The sequence below is a fragment of the Cornus florida genome, unplaced genomic scaffold (assembly GCF_030987335.1).
Source record: "Cornus florida cultivar Cherokee Brave unplaced genomic scaffold, ASM3098733v1 CherokeeBrave_3.0.0_Hap2_Chr04, whole genome shotgun sequence".
NCBI lineage: Eukaryota > Viridiplantae > Streptophyta > Magnoliopsida > Cornales > Cornaceae > Cornus > Cornus florida.
The window spans coordinates 67,008,070-67,035,436 of record NW_026775574.1 but is presented as its reverse complement, the minus strand read 5'-3'; the positions used below and the strand labels follow the sequence as shown (position 1 = coordinate 67,035,436).

Genomic DNA, 27,367 nt, shown 5'->3' with positions numbered 1-27,367 from the left:
TTCATGGGTAATTATCCGTACCTATTAAACCCCTTAAACAAGTAGTCCATGAGACCCAATTGGTTAACCTATTACTACTATCTATATCTAATATTTTAAATAAAAATAAAAATATATAAAACTAAAATAGGATAAAAATAAAAATAAAATAATTAAATTCCTAAACAAATACAGACCCTCACATACAATTTAATTTAAATAAAGAAATCGAATACACGTTTTAGCACATAATTTTATTTAAACAAATAATTTAATTAACATATAAATAATTAAATCAATTAAATAAGAAAACCATTAGCTAAGAAATCAAATAAATAATTAAAATGCAATTAAAAATAACTAAAATAATACCGAGACTATCCTTTTAAAATCAGGGGCATTACATGCTAGTTAGAGGTTCTTTTGATAAGGCGAACAAGAATCTGGAGGTTAGGAGTCCTCCTATGAAAGCGGTCAAAGCCACCTTGATGTCCACCTCTTCTACCTGCAACATCTCTGTGTTGAATCGAGTGATGTATTCCCGGATCGACTCTCCCTTCTGTTGCCTCACAGTAAGCAGGTAGGTGGCCAGCCTCCTCTGCCTCTGACCTGCAATGAAGAGGTTCACAAATTGCTTACTCAATTCTACGAAAGTCTTGATGGTTCCTGACTTCAGCTTGTTGAACCAAACTCTTGCCGATCCCTTAAGTGTAGTGGGAAAAGCTCGGCACATGATTTTATCTGGCACGGCGTGTAAATGCATAAGAGCTTGAAAGGTTTTGGTGTGTCATCAACCCAATCCAAAGTTTGTGCAAAATAGAGTGTTGTTGGACTATGGTGAGTGTGGCTAAGTCTTACATTTATAATTTGCCACTACTACCTTTCACTAATAATATAGCTAGGGCGAGTCGGGATCATCCCAATGGATTAGTGGGTCATATTAGGTTGTGGAATTGAGATTAGGGTTAGTAGGTCGACTGATCAAAAGATTGGCTGGTGGTTGAATTACACTAAGATACAATTTAAACTAAAATAAACAATTAATTGTAATGGAGAGAAAATAAGAGAGAGATCTTGGGGTTTAGAGATCACCACTAAGCATAACTTTTCTACACCCTTAATGAATGATTAATGAGGAGGAAAACATGTATTGCAACATAGTGTGTGTGTATGTGGTTGTTTCAACAAGCATGGATGACAAATTAAGCATATATTGTTTAAGCAACATGGTGGATAGCACAATATATCAAACTAAGTGTGAAACCCCTCGGATCCGAGACATGGGTTGATCAGGCCCAGGCCCAAACCGAGGGAAATATCAAACAATTAATATGTAATACGATTACAGATGACAAAATGAATTTAAGAATTAAAGTTTAAGCTGAAAGAAACTAAAATAAAATCCTCAAATATAAAAGATGAATAATCCAACTTCAAAACCTCCAAGGGTACAACTCGGGAATCTATCTCTAGTGGACCCTTAATAAAAATCCCAAACTGAACGAAAATAAAGAACTGAAGATACAATCCAAATCTAATATCTGAAAAGAAGTCCTACGTCGTCGGTAGAATGGAAGATCGTCTCTGCTCAGCCCGAACAAGTCCTAAGACTAGAACCGTCCGATACCTAAAAAATGATAAGTGGGTCAGGCTCACTAGCAAGTTCTATACTACTACAACCTAAGCAGAGACCCAATACGCATGTACATCCTAACCAATCCAACAATAATTAAATAGTCCGTAGCTATATATATATATATATATATATATATATATATATATAATATTACACTACTAGACTCTTACTGGACTATAGGCCCGTCTCAACCTGACTAGTAGGCACCGTGCAAAACGCACCTGAGGTGGGCATGATTACCTAGACCTAGCAGGGTACACATCTAACCATCATAGCCAGCTATGCATCCCAATGCATATACGCTCCCTAGCCAACGACTCTGAGATTCAGGCTCATATCGTGGCACCATAAAAATATATTTAAATTCCGTTCCAAACCAAAAGTGTCACTCAACTATTTAGTGATCTGACACAACATACGGGTAGGACTTAACCTTTATAGTTAATCCATCCCTCAATCCAGAGTAGGTAGGACTTAGCATTTTTGAGCTAATCCCCCTAGTATGACCCCGTCCCATACCGGTGCATACAATCCATCCATCCAGTTGATAATATAAGTGACAGTAAATATCAACATATCCAATCTAAGCATAACAAGAATATTTAAATAGTATGCTTGTTTAATACATCCAGTATATGATTCCCTGACAAGTTTTAAATACAGAGAATAAATATAACCATCCTGTAACTCACAAGAAGCATAAAATAATGTTAACAGTAATTGCATGCTTCCTTGTAATACTTCACAACATCCCACAAGTTGACATAAACAATTCTTGGTCAACATCAACTAGTTTCTTATTAAGCATTAAGTGAAATTATATTAGTCGACAAGCTTAATCCCATATCACTGTTTCATGATTTAAACATAAACTTCTTAATTCAATTGCTAAGCTTAAAAACAAGCAACTTGAATTGTCTGTAACAAAGTCGTCACACAAATTTCCTTAAGCGTTGTAAACATCAATTAATTCCCCGTTAAGCATAACTGACATTATATAATTTGAGATGCTTAATCCAATACCACGGTCATATGATTTACACATAAAATTCCTAATTCAATTGCTACCTTTAAAATAAGCAACTTGAATTATCCGCATCACCGTAAAACTAATCACTTCCTAAGAGTCTCCGGCTGTTCCTTATTTAGCTTCTTATGGTATATTATGAGTTACCACGCCTTCTTAGAATTTATCAAGAGTTTATTCATTACAAAATACCCCTAGAACCATTCCTAAAACCTTCTGGAACTTCAAAATTCCAAATACAGTAGCCTAGATTTGTAGGGAAAACAAAGAAAAAAAAAAAACTGGAAACATTGGAGGAGCCGGCTCCACACAAAGTGGAGCAGCCTCCAAATAATGGTGGAGCCGCCTCCACTAAATCCTAGAGCCGGCTCCACTTAAGGTGGAGCCTGCTCTACGTTGTGGTGCACTTGTTCCTCCTCTGTGCGTCGTCTCCTTCCCCTCCAGCAGTATTAGACTGCTTTGTTCCACCAAACCAACCTCTCTACTGGTTAAAACTAAGTCCCAAGATGCTCTAAAGTTATTTAAATTTCATTACTTTCCAACCAAAAACAACTAGAACAAGAATTAACAAAAGTAGTCAAAAACAGAAGGGAAAACATATATAAGAACAGATACTGTTATGAAATAATATATTTGTGCAACCAAATTAATTTAACTTAAATTCTTCCTGGAACTGAATTAGGGATGCAAAGAACACAGGCCAAAGAGATTGAGTAAATATAAAACTTGCCTGTGAGATTCGGTTCAAAAATCTCAACATCCTTCCTCTAAGTGTTTCCAGAAATCCTTCAGTTTTGTCCCAGACTTCTCTCTATGTTTCTTGTTTCCAGTATGCCATGAATAGGGTTTTTAAAACCCTAGGCAGATGCTCATTACATATATTTATAGGTTTTCACAAAACCCTAATCCATGTCTAATTCGGTCCATAAGCAAATCTAGGATATACAATGTCGACTGCTTATGAAAAGTATAAACCCCATGAAAATATATTCAAGTTGCCAACTAACTAAAACCAACTAAATGTAATTTAACTAATCTAATTAAATTTAATTTTAACTTAACACAATTAAATCCATAAGTAAGACAATTAAATAAATTAACTCAATTACATGCAAGTAACCTAAACCAGTAATCAAATGCAACAATTAAATCCATCACCAATCTAATTAAATTAAAACAAAACAAATTTATTAAACAATTAAAGCCAAAATAAAAATCCAATTAATAAAGTCAAATAATACAAGTAATTCAAGTAAGTCAAATAAGTCAATAAAGAATTTCAAAATTCAATTAAAATAATAAATTAAATACCAAGACTATCCTTTTAAAATTATGGGTATTACACTAAGCCATTAATTCTTTCTTTAAGCTCATAATCCAAACACATCACAAGGTTAGAGACATATGCTACTTACTTTCATAAGTATGAAACATCAAACAACAAGCATGGATTGTCCTCCCATTTTAACATCTAAACTACAACTACACTACAATTAAGCTAATGACATGAAATTAAACTAAGTAAACTAAGGGAGAGGCACAATCCATCAAGAAATAAGTATGAACCATTAAATAAACCACAAGAGCATTCCATTAAGCACTATGTCTTGACAATCTCTAGATCTATAGTATTAATACACATAGACATGCATCAATAACACAAGAAATAGAGACAAACACATGAACATCTATTATAGCATACATAGACATATGGATAGAATGAAATGATCAATTGGAAGCATTAAACCACACAAATCATTGAATAAACAAGATCTATATATATAAAAGTGTCAAAACATGTATCACAATACAAATCTCCTAAAAAATACATAAATCAAGATGTATAAAGCATGCTTAGGGCTAACTCTAGCCCCAAGAGGATGTCTAGCCACTCATGGATGGTGTCCTCCAACCCTCAAGGGCTAACTCCATGGTAGAGATTGTTCCTCTTCTTGGTTGATGGAAGAATTCCAAGCTTGTGTCTCTAGCCTCCTCCTTTCTTTTCTTCCTCACTAAGAATATGTAAATTGTGTCTCTAGTGTATGTATCTAGTCTATGTCAAGAATGGTTCATATTCCTTATATAGGTAGGTTAAATGTCACCCCCAATGGGCTGGGCTCGTACACCAATATTCCTTCCAATGATTAGATATGAGACAACTTTTAATGAGCTGAAAATTGGATTTTCTCGGGCTTGAGGAAGTTCAATCGATTGAACTTGTGGTGAGATCGATTGAATATGGCTGAGATCTATCGAATTTAAGCTGGATCGATCCTCTATGGTGGCGCCTTTTTGGATAAAAATAAATCTGAGATATTTTGAAGATATTTTTGGGAAAGGTAGGGTGGTACAACTGGATAAGATGGAATCTTTTCGATCGATCGGAAGAAAGTTGGATCGATCGAACTTTGTGGGATCTTTGGATAAAGATAAAAGAGTTTGAATCCATCTTGAAATGCTGAGATCGATGAACTTTCAATCGATCGAATATTTTCTAAGATCGATCGAACTTTTTTCCACCACTTGCTTCCTTTTGCTCCCACTTTGCTCCTTTATTTGATTCATCTCAAGATTGCTTCAATTATTGTGATACCCCTCGGATCCGAGATACGGGTTGATCAGGCCCAGGCCCAAACCTGAGGGAATATCAAACAATTAATATTTTATAATGAACACGGAATACAAAATGAATTAAGAAATGAAATTAAAGCTGAAAGGAACTAAAAATAGAATCCGCAAAATATTGTAATTATTAAAATCTATCAAACCCAAACTCCAAAACTGCATCAATTTACAACTCGGGAATCCATCTCTAGTGGACCCCTATTAAACATCCAAACGGGAGATAAACCAACTGTAAAAAACATCCAGAAATAAAACTATGGAGAGAATCCTACATTGTTGGAAGAGTGAATAGAGACCTCTGCTCAGCACGAACATGTCTAAGCCTGGAACTGTCGTGTACCTGAAAAAAAAGAAGTGGGTCAGGCCCACGCGCAAGTTCTATACTACTACAATCCAAACAGAGGCCCGATACGCATGTACATCCTAAACAATTTAACAATAGCTAATAGTCCGTAAGTGTATATATATAGTCACACTAAAGGACTCTCACTGGACTACAGACCGATCTCAACCTGAATAGAGGTAACATGCTAAAAACGCACACGAAGTGGGCATGTGTACCTAAACCTAAACAGGATACACCTCTAACCATCGTATCCAGCTATGCATCCCAATGCATATATGCTCCCTAACCATCGATCCTGAGACTCAAGCTCATATCGAGGTACCATAATAGTAATATATTTAAAATTCATTCAAAATCCGATATAATACTAAGTTTAAATATTAATAGTATTCCACATCCAGTAGTTGATATCACAGACATTTGGGGTAAATATCAACAAGGTCCATGCTCCAAAAATTGATACTAGCAGTACTAATGAAAGCATCAAAACAAAACTTCAGCATATACATAGGCATGCTTAATCTTTAATGTTTCACACACTCAGTAGAGTGCTAAGTATGTTTAAATCTTAATATCACTCAACTCCAATGCATCCAAAACCAATATAATTCAGACACATGATCATGTTATATGGTGACACATGTAACAATTATATTATTTGTCTCTCAAGAATACAAAACATAAAGGATTAAACCAATCTAACTCTTCCGACTCCAACTACAGTGTTTTAAATTGTTTAAAACATATACTGTTCAAGTGACAACCATAGTTAGGTTATTAACATGCCCCCTGAAGTCTTAGAATTGTCTCCAAGTACCATCCATACACCTCACACACAGCCCTAAACCCAACTGGAACCACAGAGAACCTACCACTGCAACTAAAACTGCCTGAAAACGAAAAAAAAATTAAAAATTGCATAAAGGAGCCGGCTTCCTAAAGTTGGAGCAGCCTCCTTTAGCATTGGAGCCGGCTCTAAACTAAAAGGAGCCGCCTCCAACTAACAAAGAGCCGGCTCCCTCTTAGGGAGAGCCAACTCTCTCCCTCTCTACTTCGTCTTCTCCGATTCCAACATCCTTTGCACCTTCTGCACCCTACTGCTATGGTTTCCAGAAGTTATAACCCAATCCCAGAATGTTCCCAGTCCATGTTTAAGTCTTAATTAAATTCCATACATAGGTTTAGACAGAGAATTATGCAAGCAAAAATTACGTTTTAACAGTTTTAGCAAGCATGCAAACATATTGTTATAATTCAAGTTGTAGCATAAATAGATAACGTTTTCATTGCTTTAATCAATCCTAGAATTATTTAGGAATGTAAAGAACACGAAGCCTAAGGGAGAGAGTAAGGATAGAACTTGCCTCCCACCGACGTTCGTTTATATTTTTCGGTGAAACTCTCCTCTGTTTGCTCTCTGTTTTCCTACCGTCTCTAAAACTACCTCAGACTTACGATGTTGTAATCCTCTTCTTAAAACCCTAGGCAGACCCCTAAGTGAGTATTTATAGGCCACACAAATCCTAAGTTCCCTCAACCCTAATTGGATATGCTCGGCCCATAACAGAAGTTTCAAGTTTATACCATGACGGCTACTGTGTATACCTAATGGAACGATACAACAGTCACGGTTGTTTTTTTTTTTTTTTAAAAATAAATTAACCATTTTACTTTAATTACCAATTAGACTTTATACCAATTAACCAAATAAAACTAAGTAAAACATTTAACAAATAATTAAAAATTAAATAACACACGTAAGAAAATAAAATTAAACAAAGTCAACAACCAGGTCAAACTATCAACGAATTATAATTAAACCAATTAAACATTAAATAAAACAATAAATGAAATGAAAACAATTAATCAAAAAATACCGAGACTATCCTTTTGAAAATTAGGGGTATTACAATTATGCTCTTATTTAGCTGAGTTAGCTTATTTTGGGGATAAGTACCTGAAAATGGAAATAATACAAAATTAATCTAAAGCGAGAAAATAAGATAGATAAAGGTTCTAAAATACCTAAGCTTAAGGAGTAAAAATGCGCACTTTTCAGCGCTCATCAGGTTTCTAGGTGGTCAAGGGGATCTTTGGTCTTATCGAAGCTTTCGAACGAGGGCATCCTGAACTTCCTAGGCAGGGAGCATTTCATAACGGCGGGGCTATATGACAAATTGGCCCTCTACACCAGGTCATCTATGGTGGCAGGACCTTTCCCTTTCATAGCATGCATTACATCTTTTATTTTCTTCTTGATATCCTCGATCTGTAGGTCGAAATTGGTAACTTTCTCTGTTTTTTCCTTAACACAGAAGGTTGCGCCTGCTTGAGGCTGGAGATTCCGCGGAGGCGGGGAAGGAGGTTCTCTGTGTTAGTTTCCGACTTTGCTTTGTTCTGCCTCGAACTTGTGAGGAGGATCATTTTCTCTGTCTTCCTCATATTGTCCCCCATCATTCAGATTGGGAGGATATGGGTCGGATAATTCTTGTTGAGGTGGTGGTCCCGCTGGGATAAGATGTTGCAGGATCTCTGTATTTTGCTGGATCAACTGGTCCATACCCCGATTCAGAGTTTGGACCTGTGGTTCTAATGCTGCAAGCCGTTCCTGGTCATTCGAGACGTCTGGGTGTTCATCCGATCCTTCTCTTTGACTGGATCCCTACAACAATGTTTCTTTTCCAATTATCATACTGGATTGCAAGTGCATATACTCAACTGAGTAATTTATTGATTTAAGGGAATCGTAGTTTCCGACAGATAGCGCCAACTGTTAGGGGAGAAATCCACACGATCCGATACGACACCGTTTTCCTGCAAAGAAGAGAGTAGAAAATTGATGAATCTTGATGGCATTGGTGTGATGCCTGCCAAGAGCTCTCCGACGATCAAATCAGTCATCGGAGGTCTAAAAGAAAGACAGGGATTTAATAATCGTTTTTTGTGATTCCTAATTGACTGGTAGGATCTCATTCTTATAATCGCTCTCCCTCAGTTCATTTGCTGGATCAGAGGAGATCCGCTTGTGCGAGATCAGAGGAGATCCGCTTGTTGTTAGATTTGTCGGAGATATGATTTAACCCTTTTGACTTCCTCAAATTATGCCACGGTTATCCTTACCTTGTTAATCTACACCATCTTTCATTATCCTTGATAATGAAATATTATTATTCTTATCCAATGGAAACATCATCATTCGAAAGTCGAAGAGGTCTAGCAGCTGGTCAACACTTAGTTGCCTCTATCATTAGGTTAAGGTAGGTTAGGTTTATTTTTCCTTATTAGTGTTGATCCTGAGATTTTATTGCAATGCAAGGTAATCATATTTCTTTAATATTTAAATTGTAATGTTATTTGGTTTTTTCCCCCCACATTTCTCTAAATGTTCTACCAATTTAATAGAATTGTTCATATCTTATCAAATATTACACTTTACATGACTCATTCTCTTTTCGTTTGTGTATATATAATGTTATTTTTTTTTTTTTTGAAAGTTTATATATAATGTTGCTTCTATGCAAATTTATGATTATTTTTTCTTCTTTACTTTCAGGTTTTGTTGGTGATGTTCTGTCCTCCTTGCAAAGTCATAAACATACATGAATTTGAGTGGTAAATCTGTAAGTAACTCGTGTCTAATAAGCATATCCTAAATATGTTTTTTTTGATATAAAACTTAATTCATTTCTGATTATTTGTCACGTTGATTGTTAAATGTTAACTTATTGAGCTATATATATCTTATTCTTTTTTTAAGTTTTTGGCACTGTTTTTCTGGGTTACAAAAAATATATATTATTTTAACGGGAAGAGTTTCGATTGTTGTATAATTTTTAATTTTTTTTATATTTAAAATGTCATAAAAGGTGTACAAGGTAGCACTTGCAACCACTAAACGAAAAAATGAAGAACTAAAATAAAAATACAAATTATCAAGAACTCCACAAAAGAATCTATAGAAACCGTATCTCCCATTTAAAGCCAAAATAACAATAATTTAACATTAAATATATATATATTTTTTCGGAAAGGAAAGACAAAGAAAATAAATTTTATTTAAAAAAAGAATGTAAAAACATCAAAGGCCAATGGAAAATTAGTTGTGTCTAATAAAAAGTTCAAAGAGTGCAACACAACTAAAACAAATATTTGAATTAGTTCCAAGATAATTGAACAAGTATGTGTGTTATATATATATGTACACACATACATGGATACAAAATATGGTTTTTTTTTTTTTAGAAATTTAGAAATTGTTTGGTATTTCTCTTTTATTGTAGTAAATATTCTTAATTATTATAGTGTAATTGTTCGTGAATTAGTTCTTTTCTTTTTTTTTCCTTTGTTCATGAATAATTTTTCTCTCCTTCCTACGTAAATATTGTATATTTATCCTTTAATTAGTATTGATTATTTATACCAATTGTATTATTTTTTCACCACACACACAAGGTTGGAGTATATATTGAATTTGTTGGTTATGTGTGTTGCTTTTATTTATTAGTTAGATGTATTTATTTCTGTTTTTATTTATTATTATATTCCTATAGTTGGAGGCAAAGAATTAAACTTAATTAGTAAAGTATTACGTATATGTTTATAAAATATATATATTTAAAATACTTTACTAATTAAGTTTAGCTATATGTGACTTTTTTTTCACATCTCTTATCAAATATGTTTGTTTGGATTATAGTTTTTCTTATTTCTAAATACTTTATTATTTTAAAAAATAAAATATTAAAAAGATAACATAACATTTAATGGGGAAATTGAAGGAAACCCTAAATTAACTTCCCAATTTTAGCTTTTTATTTAGTTATTTATACATTTTTACTATTTTTTAAGTCAAAATAAAAAATTTAAAGAGATTATTTAATATGAAGTTTTAAAGATGGCACACACAATGATGAATGAACTTCTCAATTTCAGTTTTTTACCTTATCTTTAGAACCTTTTCATCTCCTTATATAAAAAGTGCTTTGAATTTATTATTGATTAATGTATTATTTGTATTTATTGATAGTTTGTTTCTTTGATGTTTACCAGGCTACGTATAATTTTTTTCTTAGAGAATTCATAATTTCTTGTTACCAACACTACATATGAAATTGTGACTAAATTCACAAAGGAATAGGTGCAGAGGATGAAATGTAAAAAAGGCGGTAAGACTTATGATAATTTAAGTTTGTATAATATAATTGGTCCGAACATCTTGGTAAGTACCTTAGGTGATAGTTGATTTTGCACCTTTGGAAATTTTTAACTGTAGAAAATGACAACGTTAATTGACGTGCATGTAATAAAATGAATGTCTATTAATCTTGATCTAAAAGCAGCCAATAATTGATATGGTATACAATATTTAAATTATACAAATATATTCTAATTGTTTATTTTGATAACATGGTTACCATTGTATTGAGTTAAATATCATTATGAAATAAATATTTACAAATGATAAGTGAATTGATTCATTTGTGTATTCTTCTAATTTTTGTTTTTGAATTCTTTTTTTATTTTTAAAAAATAAAATATCGAGTTTTATATAAAGTTTATTTATTATATAAAATGTCTTATTTCATTATGTGCATCGCACGTGAATTTTTCTAGTATATATATATATATATATTTCAAATTTCTTTTTTTATTTTTGTTTTTGGAGATTAGATAAATTATTATAATAATTAACAAATGCTTATCAAAGTAAAAAAGAAGAAGTAATAGACGAGTATAAAGAGCTGAAGTATCTCAATGGTCATAACAAAGATGCAATTTGAAATATAAAACAAATATATATATACATGGTGGTTAAAATTTTAATCGTTAATAAAAATATTAGATTAAGATAAATTTTTTAAAAAAATTATAACTTTTTAAATAATCAATTATCTTATATTTTCATTTGTCGGTGAAGACCCGTGATAAAACAAAATCGAGAATGGCTAATAATTGAGAATGGCTTATAGTCCTAACATTGTGAAGACTCGTGAAGAGATAAAATTGAAAAATTATGGAAATAAAATAAACAATAAAATAAACATCACCCCATCATTGCACTCTTGTTCTTTGTACCTGAACAATTACATCAAAAGCACACGCCATCGAGATCGTCTGATAGAGGGTGTGAACGCAAAAATGCATCAATCAGAAATCTGTCAACTCCATTGAACGCAACGCAAAACAAGCCCCAATAAAACAGACGTTTCCGTCACGCGATAACAAAAAGGCCAAAAGGCCAGCCAGACCCATCATTCTCTCTCTATATTAGTCTCTGTTTCTCTCTCTATACACGCAGTCACTGGAATATCCCATTCAAGTCTAATGGAGTCTTCGCTCATGTCTTCTCTGAATCGCTTCAGAGCTTCCGCGAATTCATTCCTGTCTCAGTATGAACCGCTCAATCTGCTTCTCGCCCCTCTTCTCTCTCTCATCTTCGCTTCGGTTCTTCAATCCTTCGTCCGTGTCGTTCACGACAAGGGACTCAAAGCAACGCTTCTAGGCTTATTCATGAGTTTCGTCAAGTAATTTATTCTCTATCTCTATATATATTATATATTCATGAGTAGGTATGTATATGTAGATTTAGATTTTTGTGCACAAACATTTGAAATAAGCAATTTATGGTTGACGGATTTGTCTAATTTTATTTTGATCTACAGGTTGGTACCTGCTGTGAAAAATTACATTGATTCCGAGAAACAAAAGGTTAGATATGATTATTATTTTTTTTTATATTTTTTTTTAATGATGAATTTTTTGAACATATTTAATTTCGTGTTACTGTGATTTTTGTTGGTGCTGTTGGTTTTTTGTTTGATGTGAAAATCTGAGAAAGTGCTTTTTGGGCAATAAAAAATGATATAAGTGCTGTGAAGAGTTGGTGGGTTTCGTAGAATTGCGCATTAACTGTATTCTGCAAGTTGGGCATTAAATGCTAGTGGTTTTTGGGTTGATTGGGTTTGGTACTGTGTTGGTATTTTCTGAACACCTAGGTTTGATCTTCCGAGTTTCAGTGGGACTTAGGGACTCCTTACCTCCAAGTGGGTAGATCTGTATTTAATTATTAGCTGCCAAAATTCTATGTTTTCTGTGAGTGAATTGAATGATGATGAACTTTTTCACTGGTGATGTGTATTAATGGTTGATACATGCCCTCTGGTGTACTGATATGACACAAAAAATGATCAATCATGGCTGTTTAATTGGTTGGTCCATGGCTTCTTTTATTGTATATAACCCAAACGCTGAGTCTTCACCTTGTGGCAATTATTCCAAGGAGAATTTGAGAGTTGTCTACCAGCAGTGGAAGTCAACCTTAGAAAACTTGGATTTGAGCAACGGACATGTCCCAGAGTGCTCTGTTTTCTCCTTTGTTATTGTTTTTCAACCTCAAGCCGTATCGAACTGCCATGGTTTCATAGGACCATACTTTTTTCGTCCTGTCACTTTTTGGAGATCTTATAATGTCTACCAACTTCATAGTGGTGGGCCTAGCGGCCAATCTACCAACACTGAATGATGACCTTTTTGTCGATGATTTTGACGGTCTTGTTATTAGTAAAGGAGGGAAGGAGGGTCGGGTGTTAAAAACTTAAAAATTAATTAATAATTATTAATGTTGTTTTACAAGAAAGTTGGGTTTAGTTGGGAAATGGATTTCCTTTGAAACTTGTCTCCAGATGTTGGGACGGATCCAAAAACTTTTGGAAGAACCTTTGGTAATGGTTTTAGGAATGTTTTTCAAATATCCTGCAGAAACTTGTAAGAAAGAAAGAAACTTGTAAGATATAAAGAAGCTTTTCAGAAAGATGCAGGGCATTGGGGAAATTCATGGGAAAAATGATCATCATAATGTTATGACCTTAAAAAAACGATTGTGTTATACGGCAATTGGTAAGAGCAAGAATGCTACAATCACCCAAAAAGAATATAAATTGGCTCATTTACTGAAATCCTACAATATTTGCTTCTAAGCAAATGCTAATGGGTATTATAAACATTTGGCCCCATTTCCGGTGCTAAGTTAAACAGTATGGATTACTATTATATTCAAGGAGCTTCTATCATATTTAATCAATCTCGACTGGTCTCGAGGCTCAGAGAGGTCATCATTAGACTTATATATCATGCATGATCTACAATTTCTGACCTGTTCAAGGGTTCTTTATGAATGCTCCCTACATGTTAGTGGGCACTGAATTAACTCATTCCAATGCTAAATTGTGCCAATAACTTGAACTTCTATTTGTTTATTTAAATCCTTCCGGCATAGAAACAATACCATCTCTTAAATCGTTTCCGATAAGTGCTTCAAATCTTTTTTCTATGCATTGAAAGGCAATTTTGAGTTTTCAACTACCTTAATAGAAATGTGTGCCAGCAAAGGAGATAAAAGAAAGGGAAGAAAATGGAAGGGCATATCTCCTTATTATTAGTGCAGCAGGGTGATCCCTTATCATTCTATGGGGGACCTAAATTTTTCTTTCATATTATTCATTCCAACATTAGTTCAGAAACTTTAGATTTGTTCTCTCTTACGTATGAATATTGGCAGAGATGCATACCAATATGCAAAAAAGTTGGAGCCCAGATATGCGTGTTGTAAGCCTGTTCTTGTGGAGCGTACGCTGCGTACCTTAATTGGTCTTGGAGCTGTGCTCTTGCTTATGGGCCCTTGGGGCAATAGTTTTATTGTTTTAATATATGATATGGGTTTTGTTGTGAATCTCAAAATTAATATGGGAAATATATATAAGTAACAGAAAGGTGAGTTCTGTTGGTAAGAGTTACTATTGCAGATGCTTAATCTATATAGTTTGTGTGCCTTTTCGCATGATTCTCTTGATCTTTTTTTCTCCAACATAAATTTTCTATTTCTGAATCGGGCAATGGTATTATATCATTGTTTTGATTCCTTGACTATTTAGGTAGTAGATAAGTTGCAATCTGGTGGTAAGTCCAAAAGGGATGGTTGGAGGGCAGAGTTGCCGAGGGCAGGCCTAGGAGTAGGAGTCATAGAGAAAATGAAAGACGACAAAGGAAAGGATGTGGTTTGGCAAGGAAAATGTTCTGGTACAGTGTATGTTTGTTATTATTGGATAAAAAGCTACATACATGTTTTCGTACATTAGTTTCTGTTTAATATTATGCTTAAGCCAGTTTACTCATTGGATCATGATTTTTGTGCAGCTACATTGGAGGAAGTGAGTCTGAAGGGCATTTTTCTTTGATAAATGAGGCCTGTTCAATGTTAGTAAGATGGCATATTAATGTTTATACTAGATGTTGCTGCGTATATCCTGATTCTGTGTACCTAGCACCTTTGGTTATGCACATATGAAATTGCAGAGAAGTAACTTTCTAATTAAATTATTAGCGCTTTCTGAAGACCCATGTTTGAATTGATTTTCAGGTTTGCACATACCAATCCACTGCATCTGGATGTATTCCAGAGTGTTGTGCGATTTGAAACAGAAGTAGTCGCAATGACAGCTGCGCTACTTGGAAGTAAAGAAAAGGCTTCTGGAGGACAAGTATGTGGAAACATGACATCAGGAGGAACTGAAAGTATATTATTAGCTGTGAAATCGTCACGTGACTATATGAAAGCTAAGAAAAGAATAACAAGACCAGAAATGTACATTTATTTTGATAATATGCTGTTTATTTTGCTGCAATTCTATTCAGTATCTGAGAATCAATTATATACATCTTTCTCTTTCCAAACACAGGATAATACCTGAATCTGCACACTCTGCATATGACAAGGCTGCACAATATTTCAACATCAAGCTATGGCGTGTGCCAGTAAACAAAGAATTTCAAGCAGATGTCAGAGCGATTAAACGGTTTATCAACAGAAATACCATATTGGTATGCATATCTTGACTATGCTTCCTGATTTTATTCCAATTTCCTTACATTTTTTCCCAAGATATTGTGAGAGTGCATTTCAATTCACTAACTTTCCAGTTTTGGCCACTCGTGAATTTTTAGTCAATTCCCTTCCAACTTAAGATTTATGTTTATCTTTTTGGTGAGGTGACTTGTGTTTATAAGTTCAACTAACTTAAATTCATAAATCTGCAGATTGTTGGGTCAGCACCTGGCTTCCCACATGGCATCATCGATCCTATTGAGGTATGTGACACTATCTTTTATATGAAGTTCAACATAATTCTTTTGGCTTTTCAGTTAAAGAACATTGCAATTCCATTTGTAGGAGCTTGGTGAATTAGCTTTTGGCTTCGGAATCTGTTTCCATGTTGACCTTTGTCTTGGTGGCTTCGTATTGCCTTTCGCTCGCAAACTTGGGTATGTCTGGCTTGAAATTGTGTATTAAGATGTTTCTTTAAGTAATTTGTTTCTTTTAATCAAGCTATTCTGGACTTCAATTTCCTATTTATAAGGCGCTTTCTTTTTGTTTCGTCAGTTGGTCTTAATTTTTACTCCAGTGTGGCTCCCCTAGTGCACTGAAGAGCTGCAACTGGACACCACATCCATCACAAGATCAAAGTTTTTGTTTTGAGCCTTCTTTTCTTGTTATTCATTTTTTCGTGATGGCAGCCGTGTCTTTATTCAGCCACAGTTATATTGACCTACTGAAGTATCAGATTGCCTGTCTATCATTGATAGATCCGCTTGTCAACTATATCCATCATTTGAACAGTATTTTTTGTTGACATATTTCCATTGCATGGATTACTGTTGCTTTTAATTCAAAATGTCATTAAGTGCACATAAGAGCCTCTTAATGTCTCTATAATGTGGATCTCCTAACTGTGTGCCCATCTTTATATTTGATATTGAGACTTAGAACAAGTCCCTATGAAAAATATGTTGTGCAGTATCCCATAAGTTGTTAGCTACTGTCTAGTCTGTCTGGCCATTACTGGTATCTCCATTTACCTGAGGATGTCATTTTTTGCTGTTAATAATAAACCTTCACTTTTTAGGTATCCTATTCCACCTTTTGATTTTTCAGTCGAAGGAGTAACCTCGATATCAGTGGATGTGCACAAATATGGGTTGGCTCCCAAAGGAACAAGTGTAGTTCTATACAGAAATCATGACATTCGAAAGGTAAGTGATCCATCAGTTGTTTCCTTTTCTTTTACATTTTACTTTTTCCGTTTTTTAGTTTTGGCCTTTTGGGGGAGTAGGGAGGTTAAGGGAAAGGAAGGGGGGAAGATCTTAGAACGATGAAATTTTGTTTCAGTAATCACCTATAAACATGTATATCTTTCTTGAAAGATGAAACACCATATCCAATATTTTCTTCATTTGCTGATCCTATTTATGAGATCAAGACAGGATAAGCCTGGAGTATCACATGTTTTCTGTATCATTTCATTATAGTCCGTTCCTGTACACAATGAAATTAATGATCAATTCCTGGAAAACATTTACATATCAGATTACTGAAAAGAGTTTGATCATATCTTGTTCCCAGCGGAGGACTGTCTAATGACATGACTTTCTTCACTCTAATATGCCACCATTCAAGAAAAGTGTTAAATTTATGACATTTACCTAATAAATGGACTTTAAATTATATATAATAACAGATTATTGTTGTCTTATTGTAAGATAATAATAATGTCTCTCATGGATAGCTTATTAATGATGTTATGAAATTGATTTAGACATTTTTCTTGAACTGTACATGTCATTCAATCTTCATATAATAAAAAAAAAGTAGATATTATTCATTGATAACGTTATTGTTTCCTGGTTCTGTATCAACTCTTTCTTGTTCACTTGTCATTGCATATTTGTTGGCGGGGTACTAATGATCTGTGTGCTGCATGACTATTGGGCTTCATTAAACAGCATCAATTTGTTGCCGGTAAGTTGCTTTCCTCTTAAACAAACTTTTGGCTTTTAATTATGTCAAAACACTCCTGTTTCTTTGTGGAAAACTTGAACGATTTGTGTTGCAATAGACATAGAGAAATGAGGTTTGATTAGACCACTGTGGAAAGCACAACACTCGGACCGTATGCTTCCTTTGCATGATACTAGGAAACAATCTTTGTATCAAAAAAAAATCACAAGGAAACAATCTCTGAAAGCATAGAAGGCACCCTAGTAAATTTACAGTTATTTCTTGCCACTTTATACTCATCGGCAGACAAGATTTGTCATTATTTATTTTGTTGTTAGTCGTTGAAAGAAACACGTTCTGCCTGGTTGTTGAAATGAATTTCTCATGGATCTGTGTATCCTCTTCTGCTTATATCTTACTGCAGTTACTGAGTGGTCTGGTGGGCTTTATGTATCTCCAACAATTGCTGGAAGCAGGCCTGGGGGTCTAATTGCTGGGGCTTGGGCAGCAATGATGTCTTTAGGATTAGAAGGTGATAGACATTACTTGATAAGTTGCAAGATCCCGTAGTTACTGTGCGCTTTCTCTAATTGCTTACGTCTTCTGGCAAGTGTTTGATTTGTAAGTGATTTTTGTTTGTTACCTTTTATAGGTTACTTGGAGAAGACGAGAGAGATTATGGAAGCGTCTAAGAGATTGCAAAAAGGGTGTGTTTCTTCATTACATAAAATTTTGAATGGTATTTCAGAAAATAAGACTGCTAGAAGCTAATGTTACTTGGTTTGCAGAATAAAGGAGATTGCCGAGTTGTTTATAATTGGAAGGCCAGACATGACTATTGTGGCTTTTGGATCTAATGTTATAGACATATTCGAAGTTAATGACATTATGTCATCTAAAGGCTGGCATTTGAATGCATTGCAGAGGCCTAATAGGTGTGTTTTTCACTCAAGAAAATCTGAAACTGGGAATATTTATTGTAATAGTCATCTGCGCTGTTGGCAGCAAGAATGGTTTATACAATACTCCGTATTTTCCAATTATCGTCACTTATAAATTTTAAATCGTACCTATCAAGGGGTGAAGTACATTTTTATTCTGAAAAATCGACTCTGCTTTTTATCAGCATTCATATCTGCATAACCCTTCAACACGTATTAGTCGTGGAGGACTTCCTGGAGGATCTGAGGAATTCTGTGCAAACTGTAAGTTACTTGTTAATGATTAAAATTCCAGTAGCCATTTGATCAGAATGTTGTGATTGCCAACAGATATGATGATTTAACCTTTTTGTATATAGTTTATGTGCGTCGGTTTTATAAGTTTAATACTTTATATTTCAGGTGAAAGAAAACCCGGGTCCAATTAAGGGAGGGCTTGCTCCAATATATGGTGCTGCTGGAAAGATGCCAGATAGAGATATGGTTCAGGACTTGTTGATTGATTTCATGGACAGTTCATGCTAATGGCATACATTGTTGTACTCTCAATTATGTTTAGTGTTTCATTTTTTTCTTCTGTTGTTGCATAATTCTTCATTACAGCGTGTAGAGAACGGAATTTGCTGCACTTCACATTCATCAATGTTCTTGCGATTCCAGTCATTTTTTTTTGGGGGCACCATTGGATATGTTATGTTGTGATCGAACAAGTATCAAAGAAAATTTCAATTTACAATTAGCGCGTAAAATTCATCTCTCTCTTGTTTAAGTTTTACTAAACAATTTAATCTTCTAATAATGGGACATGATAGACCCCTTTATGGCGGTGTTGGTGTTGTGCAAGTTGTAAAGGGTTATGTTTTTAGGTTCGAATCTCCTTATTTTTTTAATCCAACTAATTCCTAACTCTATCCAATGTCGTTGGACCTAGGCCATTGTAGTCTTATTTTATTGAATTTAAGCTAGGTGAAGTTAATATTATGAAGTTTCTTCCCATTTTGGGGACAACAAAATAATGTTGAGGTTGGTGAATCCCTCATTTTCTCTCTAAAAGCAATAAAAATAAAAAAATACCTCCTTTTCTCTCTATAAACAATAGAAATAAAAAAACTTTTTTTTGTAATTGATATTCACACACGTTTTAAAAGAATTGTTTGTATTTTAAAAGTAGTCGAAGTTTAGACCTGAATAAAAAACCTTTTACCCCCTCCATTTCCCTTCATAATTTTGTGATAAACATAAGGTCAGTCCTCGTTTATTGTTCTTTTATTCTATTCTATTTCCCAAACCGGACCGGCTCGCTAGTGCCGTGTTGCTTGAGTAATGGGGTTGTTTTGTGGGGTTGTTCTTTGTGTCCGGAGTTGTGTTTGAGCCTTGCATACTCTTCCTCTCATTTAACAACAAACTTCTAACATTTCTACTATGAAAAAAAAAAAAAAAAATTGGTTGGGTTGTTTTTTGTGTCTAGGAGTCGTGTTTGAGCCTTACATCCTCTTCCTCTCATCTAACGACTAATTTCTAATATTCTTGCAACGAGGAAAAAAAAAAAAAAAATTAGCGGACTGGCCTATAATTTGAAAACTATGATAAGGATTAACATGTGAATGCATGTAATAGATATGTTTTGGGAGTAGTTGGTTTGTAAATTATCTTCATTTTGTACTGAAAAATAATTTTACAAAATGATTTTTTTTTTAATCTTACTTGACCAATATATATATATATTTTTATAATGGGTAAGATGTTTATATTCTCTTCAATTCCAACATGCAATGCTCTCTTTGCGGTTGTATTATCTTGCTTACTCGAAACTCGAATACTTTTACCATGCGCACTTAGCATGATATCAAATAAAAAATTGAGCCTATGTCTAATATTAACTATAATAGATCAGATACTCTTTTTATAATATAAAAATTAAATAATTAGTGATCTTTACCTTTTAACTCAAAAATTAAAATAATTGAATAGTCCGATGTACCAATTTTTTCACTTTCCACCGGATCCACTTGGCAGGAGTCTTTCTAACCAACTGTACCAAAAGAAAAAGGGAAATTACCTTTAAACACCTAAGAAAATTTCATTTTGAAGAACTATTTTGAAAATCCAAACGAAAAACGCCACATACTTTCGTCTGAAGTTAGATTATTCCCTTGCCTTATGGTGGGACCGGGTCCCACAAAAATCTGTGGTTGAGAATTCTCGAACCTTCGATCACCGGCATGCCACTCCCAAAATCAATCACCGCCAGGCAAGTCCGATGAACCAATTTTTTTTTTCTGTTTATGTGCCGAGTATTGAATCTTGATTCTTGTGGTCGCTATTCTTTTGTTTTTCGAGGGAAAACACACACACACAGAGCTCAATTGAGCCACATGGCATTCTAAAGCTCGTGCGAATGAATGATTTTTTTTTGGTTTGTCCTCCAAACTTTCTTTTATTTCTCCGTATTTTCTCAGAAACCAAACGAAAAATGTGGTTCTTTATTTTGTTTGTGTGTTGCTCAAAAGTTGATTTTGCAGTTGGGCTGTATGAAAATTTTTATACAAGTTGAATGATCGATATTCAAGACATTTTGAATGATGGATAGCACTGAAATCAGAATAGGTTATTCATGAATGTTCTAAGATGATGGGGGGTTTTGGTGCAATGATGAAGTTGCTCCGGGTTTGAAACCGAAATAACTTCTTTATATGCGGAGGCAAGACTATAAATTTGACCCTCTTTTGACAATGACGGAGTCTTATACACTGAATTAGCCATTTTTAATTTTATATTTATCTATGAATGCTCAACCTGATTCATGGACTAATTGCACTCTTGTCCTATTCAGTATTAACTCAATAGGTGGCCCTATCAGTTCACTTAATTCAGTTATCCTTGGTGTGCACAATAAAACAGTGACATGACATTTGACATTTATTTCAGGTGTGGTTCAGATTGCTATTGTCTTAATACTTATTATTTCGTGATATAGTTTTATTGCTGAATCGTTGATATTGTGTAGATATTGTCTGCTTTACACACTTCCCCTTTTTAGTATCGGGAACTTCTCCACCCAGGCGACGTGGAATGTCAAAAGGCTTTTCTTCGGATGCATTTAAGTGGAATCCATTTGGACTTCACCAGAGTGCATCAAGGGGAGCCTTGTTCGGTTGTGAGATGAAGGTAGTACACGTAGGATGACAGGAATTTCCCAGTGGAGAGAGAGAGAGAGCTGCAGTGATATGTGGTGAATATATTTCGGAAGGAATGTGGTGTCTATCTCTGTAAAATGGTCAGAGACCAGTGCTGGATATGGCCAAACCAATAGGACATGGTGGGAGACATGTATGGCTGGGGAGATGGTGTTTCTTGTCCCACGTGTTGAGGTTTAACTTTGTGAGATTTACAGTTTGCACCTAGAGATTTATAATTTTCCTCTTAAATAAAGAGAACTTTATCATTCCTCAGTATCTTTTGAGATCATACTCAATAGGTTCAACTATCTTTAATTCAAATTTGGAGCTTTATCAGTTTCAAAGTGAAATTTCTTGGATAATTTTATGCAGTGGTACTTACTTCTCCCCTTGTGATGGTATGAAATTAACTTGGCAGACAAGTTCTATTATAGATGACCGGTGTTCAAATACATGAACTTTTTATTTTTTGAGAAGTAGGATTTTATAAAAAGTGCTTAAAAGGAGAGTGCACCCAAATAGAAGAACCATTATTTGTACTATAATGCTTCGTAAGGAAGAAAATTGGATGGAAGGGAGAGATGAAGAGATAAATGACACATCTCTAAAGAAGAGATTATGTTATTCCCTCTTTTTGTTCGGTAAACTGACAATTTACTTTGATTGGTAAGATAAAGGAAATAGAGATTTTTAAGTTGTTTTTACCATTAAACCCATCACTTACTTTATTCATGGGATATATTAAATATTTATGAAGGATGATGCAGTAATTTAGAGCTTATATAATAGGCCCATTTGTTTTCTCTCATCTCTTTAGAGCTTATATAATAGGCCCATTTGTCGTCTCTCCTCTCTTCCACCCATATTTGGACGGATGAAAATTTCTGAAGGAGGAAGGATAACTCAGACATCCTATTATCCTTTCTTTCCTTATATCATCTCTATCAAACGAAGGAAGTTTGTTCATTTCTTCCTATTTTCCTTCCACCCCTCTTCATTCCTTCCTACCGAACAAAACATAACTATTAATAAATCATTTTACTCTTTTTTCCCCCTTTTTATTTAACCATAGTGTCTCCACTTCGTGCTGAGATTAGTTCTTATTGATGCACATATTTATTAGGGGAAATGGCATGTAATAGAAAATATTGAAGAGAGAGAATTCATGTGGCCGACCCCATTCATATGGGATTAAGGCAAGGGGGATGACGACGATGATGATGAATTATTAGGGCATCAACTTGGAAATTGGGCAGGTTGAGGGAGGAGTCATCCCATGTTCAAGCTGAGGGATAGAATCCTTGTTGCAAGTTGAAGCCCAAGTAGCCTCCAACCCGAAGAGCATAACTCAAAGCCAAATGAAGCTTATCTTTTGAGCGTAGGTTAAACTCGGATTATTCTTGGGTTAGAATGATTTCCCCCGCAAGATACATCTTAATGTTTCAACTTGAAACATACACTTGTTTCAAAATGGTCAACACCTTTCAGCGCTGTTTCAGAAAGTAACTTTTGTTGAGACTATAACAAATAATTACTTGGCTAGATTCGCTAGAAGATCTGCATATACCCTTTTGGTTGTGTAGTCTAAATTAGTTTATATGGCTATAAAAGAAATAACTGGCAGCTCATTAGAAACTCAGGGATAATACTGATACATCACACTTTATTTTCAGATAAATGCATCATGTCTGATACATGGACTACTCATGGATAATAAGAGAGGGACCTCTTTTATTCTATTGTTCTTTTCAAGCTTCTTATAACATAGTCACTCAGATACTGATGGCAAATCTTACACACATAGTAAAAGTTCTTACTATTCAAAATCCATAAATCAAACCACACTGCTTTTTCCTGCCTTCTAGAGCTCCAGCACCAAGTCTACAACACAAACAATGGAATCAAGTCAGCTAGTTGGGTCAAATACTAAGCGCCTGTTTGGTTCAGTTTTCTTTTTTCAAAGAATTGAAAATCAGAAAACTATATAGAAACCAACTTGGTTCAGTTTTTTGAAAATAATTTTCTGTTTTCTGAGAACTGAAAATCAGAAAACTGTACAGAAAACTGTTTAGTTAACAGTTTCTGAAAACAGTTAAAAAAATATCTGTTTTTAAACAACTGTCTTTTATAGTTTTCTGAAAACAGTTTTATGAGTGTCAAACCAAGCAGGCCTCTTTTAGGTCGCAGTTTTCTGAAAAGTGTTTTATGAAAATATGAGGTCTTTGCTTTGTGCAAAGCAAGAGCAAACATGGCAGATTTACATCTCCATCAATTGGAAAGTGATGTAATAAATGCCAATATGGATTACAACTCAGGTTCTGCACAATCTGCACATTCAGATTATAATCATGATAAGTTATGAAAAATCCAAGGAGGATATTTAGAATGAATTATGGGTATGTGGTGCACGTAGGTATACTTACAGTCTGCATCTGTTTTAATCCAGTTTTCCCTGTTTCCATTTGAATCACTTCCGCTGAGTTTTTCTTGAGGTGGGTTAGACTGGCTCTTGAAGAAGCGTGGATATATTATGTGATCTTCATCTGATGAAATCCGGTATCCATTGTTATACCCTGTTTCATAGGATATGCTGTTCTTGATCTCTTCTTTATGGGGCTTTCCAGATTTTTGTGTCGCTGTTGAATTTGCAGGATGAACTTTCCTGTGGAACATATGTAAGATCTGCATGCCACTCATTACAGAATTAGGAAATTCAACTGAAAATTAATAACCTTGACATGTAAGTGCATCCTGTAGAATTCAAATTAAGTAAATTACTTTGAAAGAATGTGGGATTTGTGTTGCTTTTGTACAAATGGAATGACAACAATCGATACAGTCAACCACACTATGTCAATTTAGTTTATGTAAATTGGCTGTGTCCTGGGTAGAATTGATGTTTGTCTCTTGCTTTTAATGGTTTGTGATCCTCTTGGTAAATTCTCTTCTTTGGTTGGTTGGTGTTGGGCAGTCGAACGAGTCCCACATCGGCTGGTGAAGAAGGAAATCTTGGACTTATATGGTGTAAAGGTCACTCCACGATGGCCGGTGACGTTCTATCTGCCGGAGAGCCTCATCCGAGGGGGGATTGTTGGGCAGTCGAACGAGTCCCACATCGGTTGGTGAAAGGAAATCTAGGATTTTTATGGAGTAAAGGTCACTCCACGATGGCCAGTGACGTTCTATCCACTGGAGAGCCTCGTTCGAGTGGGGGGTTGTTGGGCAGTTGAACGAGTTCCACATCGATTGGTGAAGAAGGAAATCTGGGACTTTTATGGAGCAAAGGTCACTCCACCTAATTGGTTAACCTTTTGGGTTTGATACCCCCCATCCCAACAACAGCTGGTAAGACATGAACGAAGTCACACTCATCAAGAGTAAATACTTTAGCATTAGGCTCTGTCTAGAGGATTAATTGCACCATTCCGTATAAATGCCCACAGTTGGGAATATCAATTTTTGGAAATTTCATGGGTTGGTCAAACTGATGACAATAGTAATTAGAGATATTTGGTTATAAGCAATGTTTTATTTTAAGAGAGAACACTGAAAAACCGAGATAGAGAGTGAGAGAGCCACAGAAGGGTGTACCGGAATTAGGACATGAGAGACTTGTAATCTCCTTTCATCTTTGCATAGTGAAAACACTTTACTGATCTTGACTGTGAAGGTGTGAACGTTGGCCATTAGCCGAACCACGTTAATCTTTGTGTTTTGTGTGGTGTGTGATTTTCGTTTTCTGTCAATTCTTGATTGTGTTTGTGCTTTGCCGTGGGTTTGTTGTGATAGACAAGAAGTGTATGCAGAAACTGGAGATCCGTTTGTTAGTGTTTATATCAACAATCAGGTGTCTATGAACCACAAACTGGTTTATTCACAGTGTATTCTTTGTAATCATAATACAGATGATTTCATAATGATCCCCTAGAACTTATGCAAAATATGCTGTATTTAGAGTTCAACGTTGATTATCTAGTGTCCAACGCTAGTAGACAGTTAGACATACCTTATGCAGTTTTGTCTCCGTTGAACCAGAATCAACATTTCCCGCAGTAGCTACATTGGAGCCCCGAGAAGCATTGAGAAGTCTTCTCTTCAGCTTCTTTTTCATATAATACACAGCAGATTTATCTTCCTTCTCTGCTTGCTTTTCCTCCCTCGTGTATTTAGCTTCTGAAAAGTACTCCTCTGCTGTTTTGGTCCTCTGAAACAGCTCGCCAAGCGATACTCGATGTTCCTTCTTTGCTACTGTCGTGGTTTCTGGCAACTCAACTGCGGAACCAAAGAGATAGCCCTGTAGTGGACAGACTGTCGTACCATTCCCATTTGCCTCCACACCTTCTATTGGCTTCCCGCTAAGTGTAATGGTGCTGCCGTGACTGCTTCTCCCAGTGCTAACAAGACTGCTTCTCCCAGATGACTCATTGCAACCATCGTCAGCTGCCAACACTCTCTCCAGCTCGTCGTTAATTAGCTTCAGTTCATTCTCTGTTACTTCAGTTTCTTTTTCGGTTATGGTCTCAACGGAGATGGCAAATGTTGGTGTTGATGCATCAGTGATGGCTGCATCTGAACCGAGGGTACCAATAGTAAGGAAACCATGGAAGAGCTCAGAAAGTGCAGCTGATGATTCTTCTTCAAAGTCATCATCTTCTCCTCTCGCTGTTTCCACACTGGCAAATGATTTTCGAAGGTAATCATCTCTGTGTGCTTTGCCTAAGGACTTAGTGCCATAGTTTGATTTGGAGTAGTATTGTTGTTCATCTAGTGATGGCTGCCCTGAAAGACACGTGCAAGAATTCCCTGACAAAACAAATGTTAGAAGGCAATTGAAATGATTTTACCCTTGTACTTAACAGCAGTCAGGAGTGTCACTTTGAATATTTTGTTTCTAATGCGTCTCAAAACAAATGATGGATCTTATAGTTTGATGTTAAATTTTTTATATGGTACATACGTCATGGTTCATGGGTTTTTCAATTCTGCTTGTTATGTGATTCATATTATGTTCATATCGAATTTTTTTTCCAGCTATAAGAATAAAGCGACCACTTACCAATGCCAAAATCTTTGAATGGTTCATTGCTATTTTGCTTGAACTTACGATGCATCCAACCAAGTAACTGCAATGAAGATATGCAAGGATGAAATGAGAAAGTATTGAAGGCAGCTTAATTTGATCTATCCAAGCTCAATAAAATTTGGACTTACCTTCATTTTCTCTTGATGTTTCTTCACAGATGAAGCTTGTTGTATGATCACTCTGGTAGTAATGAGAGGGTGAGAAAGTTGAGCCTTTCATAATTAGCCAAGTGACTTTAATATGCCAAACAGGTCCAGGAAGCATCTAAGGGCCTGAGACAGAAGCAGGTGGAGAGAAACATGGAGAAAGTTACAATATTTGGCTGGCTATTAATTGTCAAGATCAAATCATGTGACCAAGTGGGAAGTGGTAGCAGGACCCCCTCCCACCAAGCTGGTGATTCTCTCTCACCATGCAATTATGTTCTTGTGCAATATTGGTTGTGTGTGTGTTTTTTTTTAATTACACTTTCTATATGAGGGTGAGCCTTGGTGTGACGGTAAGGTTGCTCCATTGTGACCTGAAGGTCACGGATTTGAAACGGAAAAAGCCTCTCCACATGCGAGGTAAGGCTGCGTACCCTCTCCAGACCCCGCATTGGCGGGAGCCTTGTGCACTAGGATCGCCCTTATTACACTTTCTATAGGGTTAATGGTTCTGTTACTACATCTGTCAACACTTGGAGGCATAACTTACATCGTATGCATGCACCTTAAATGGA

The 27,367-nt window shown here is 35.2% G+C and overlaps 2 protein-coding genes across 7 annotated transcripts; one reads left to right on the top strand and one right to left on the bottom strand.

Annotated features, from left to right (window-relative positions):
* Window positions 1-11,703: 11,703 nt before the first annotated feature.
* On the top strand, window positions 11,704-19,133 carry LOC132303412 (sphingosine-1-phosphate lyase). 4 transcript variants are annotated; one of them, XM_059800647.1, is made up of 15 exons: window positions 11,704-12,137; window positions 12,276-12,321; window positions 14,544-14,695; window positions 14,806-14,865; window positions 15,029-15,253; window positions 15,348-15,489; window positions 15,706-15,756; window positions 15,839-15,930; window positions 16,572-16,698; window positions 17,449-17,464; window positions 17,868-17,975; window positions 18,096-18,150; window positions 18,232-18,378; window positions 18,570-18,648; window positions 18,787-19,133. In XM_059800647.1, the coding sequence occupies exons 1-15, from the start codon at window positions 11,938-11,940 to the stop codon at window positions 18,907-18,909; spliced, it is 1,623 nt and encodes a 540-aa protein (XP_059656630.1). In that variant the 5' UTR covers window positions 11,704-11,937; the 3' UTR covers window positions 18,910-19,133. The 4 variants fall into 4 exon arrangements, with proteins under 4 accessions (XP_059656630.1, XP_059656631.1, XP_059656633.1 ...); XM_059800648.1 differs by having other exon boundaries at window positions 12,057-12,182; XM_059800650.1 differs by lacking the exons at window positions 11,704-12,137; window positions 14,544-14,695 and having other exon boundaries at window positions 12,303-12,321.
* Window positions 19,134-23,272: 4,139 nt separating this feature from the next.
* On the bottom strand, window positions 23,273-26,988 carry LOC132303411 (protein LAZY 1-like). Of its 3 annotated transcripts, none has more exons than XM_059800645.1 (5): window positions 26,775-26,959; window positions 26,620-26,686; window positions 25,570-26,342; window positions 23,987-24,245; window positions 23,273-23,444 (listed from the first exon to the last, which is right to left on the bottom strand). In XM_059800645.1, exons 1-5 carry the CDS (start codon window positions 26,778-26,780, stop codon window positions 23,425-23,427), a joined length of 1,125 nt encoding a protein of 374 aa, XP_059656628.1. In that variant the 5' UTR covers window positions 26,781-26,959; the 3' UTR covers window positions 23,273-23,424. The 3 variants fall into 3 exon arrangements, with proteins under 3 accessions (XP_059656628.1, XP_059656627.1, XP_059656629.1); XM_059800644.1 differs by having other exon boundaries at window positions 25,570-26,366; window positions 26,775-26,955; XM_059800646.1 differs by lacking the exon at window positions 23,273-23,444 and having other exon boundaries at window positions 24,048-24,225; window positions 25,570-26,366; window positions 26,775-26,988.
* Window positions 26,989-27,367: the final 379 nt, after the last annotated feature.

Coding starts and splice junctions, on each gene's coding strand:
- LOC132303412 (XM_059800647.1), top strand. CDS start 11,938: ATGGAGTCTTCGCTCATGTCTTCTCTGAATCGCTTCAGAGCTTCCGCG. Junction 14,696..14,805: donor GGAAAATGTTCTGGTACAGT/GTATGTTTGTTA, acceptor ATTTTTGTGCAG/CTACATTGGAGGAAGTGAGT. Junction 18,379..18,569: donor GCATTGCAGAGGCCTAATAG/GTGTGTTTTTCA, acceptor GCTTTTTATCAG/CATTCATATCTGCATAACCC.
- LOC132303411 (XM_059800644.1), bottom strand. Junction 26,367..26,619: donor ATTCAAAGATTTTGGCATTG/GTAAGTGGTCGC, acceptor TTGTTTTGTCAG/GGAATTCTTGCACGTGTCTT. Junction 23,445..23,986: donor GATTAAAACAGATGCAGACT/GTAAGTATACCT, acceptor TTTGTGTTGTAG/ACTTGGTGCTGGAGCTCTAG.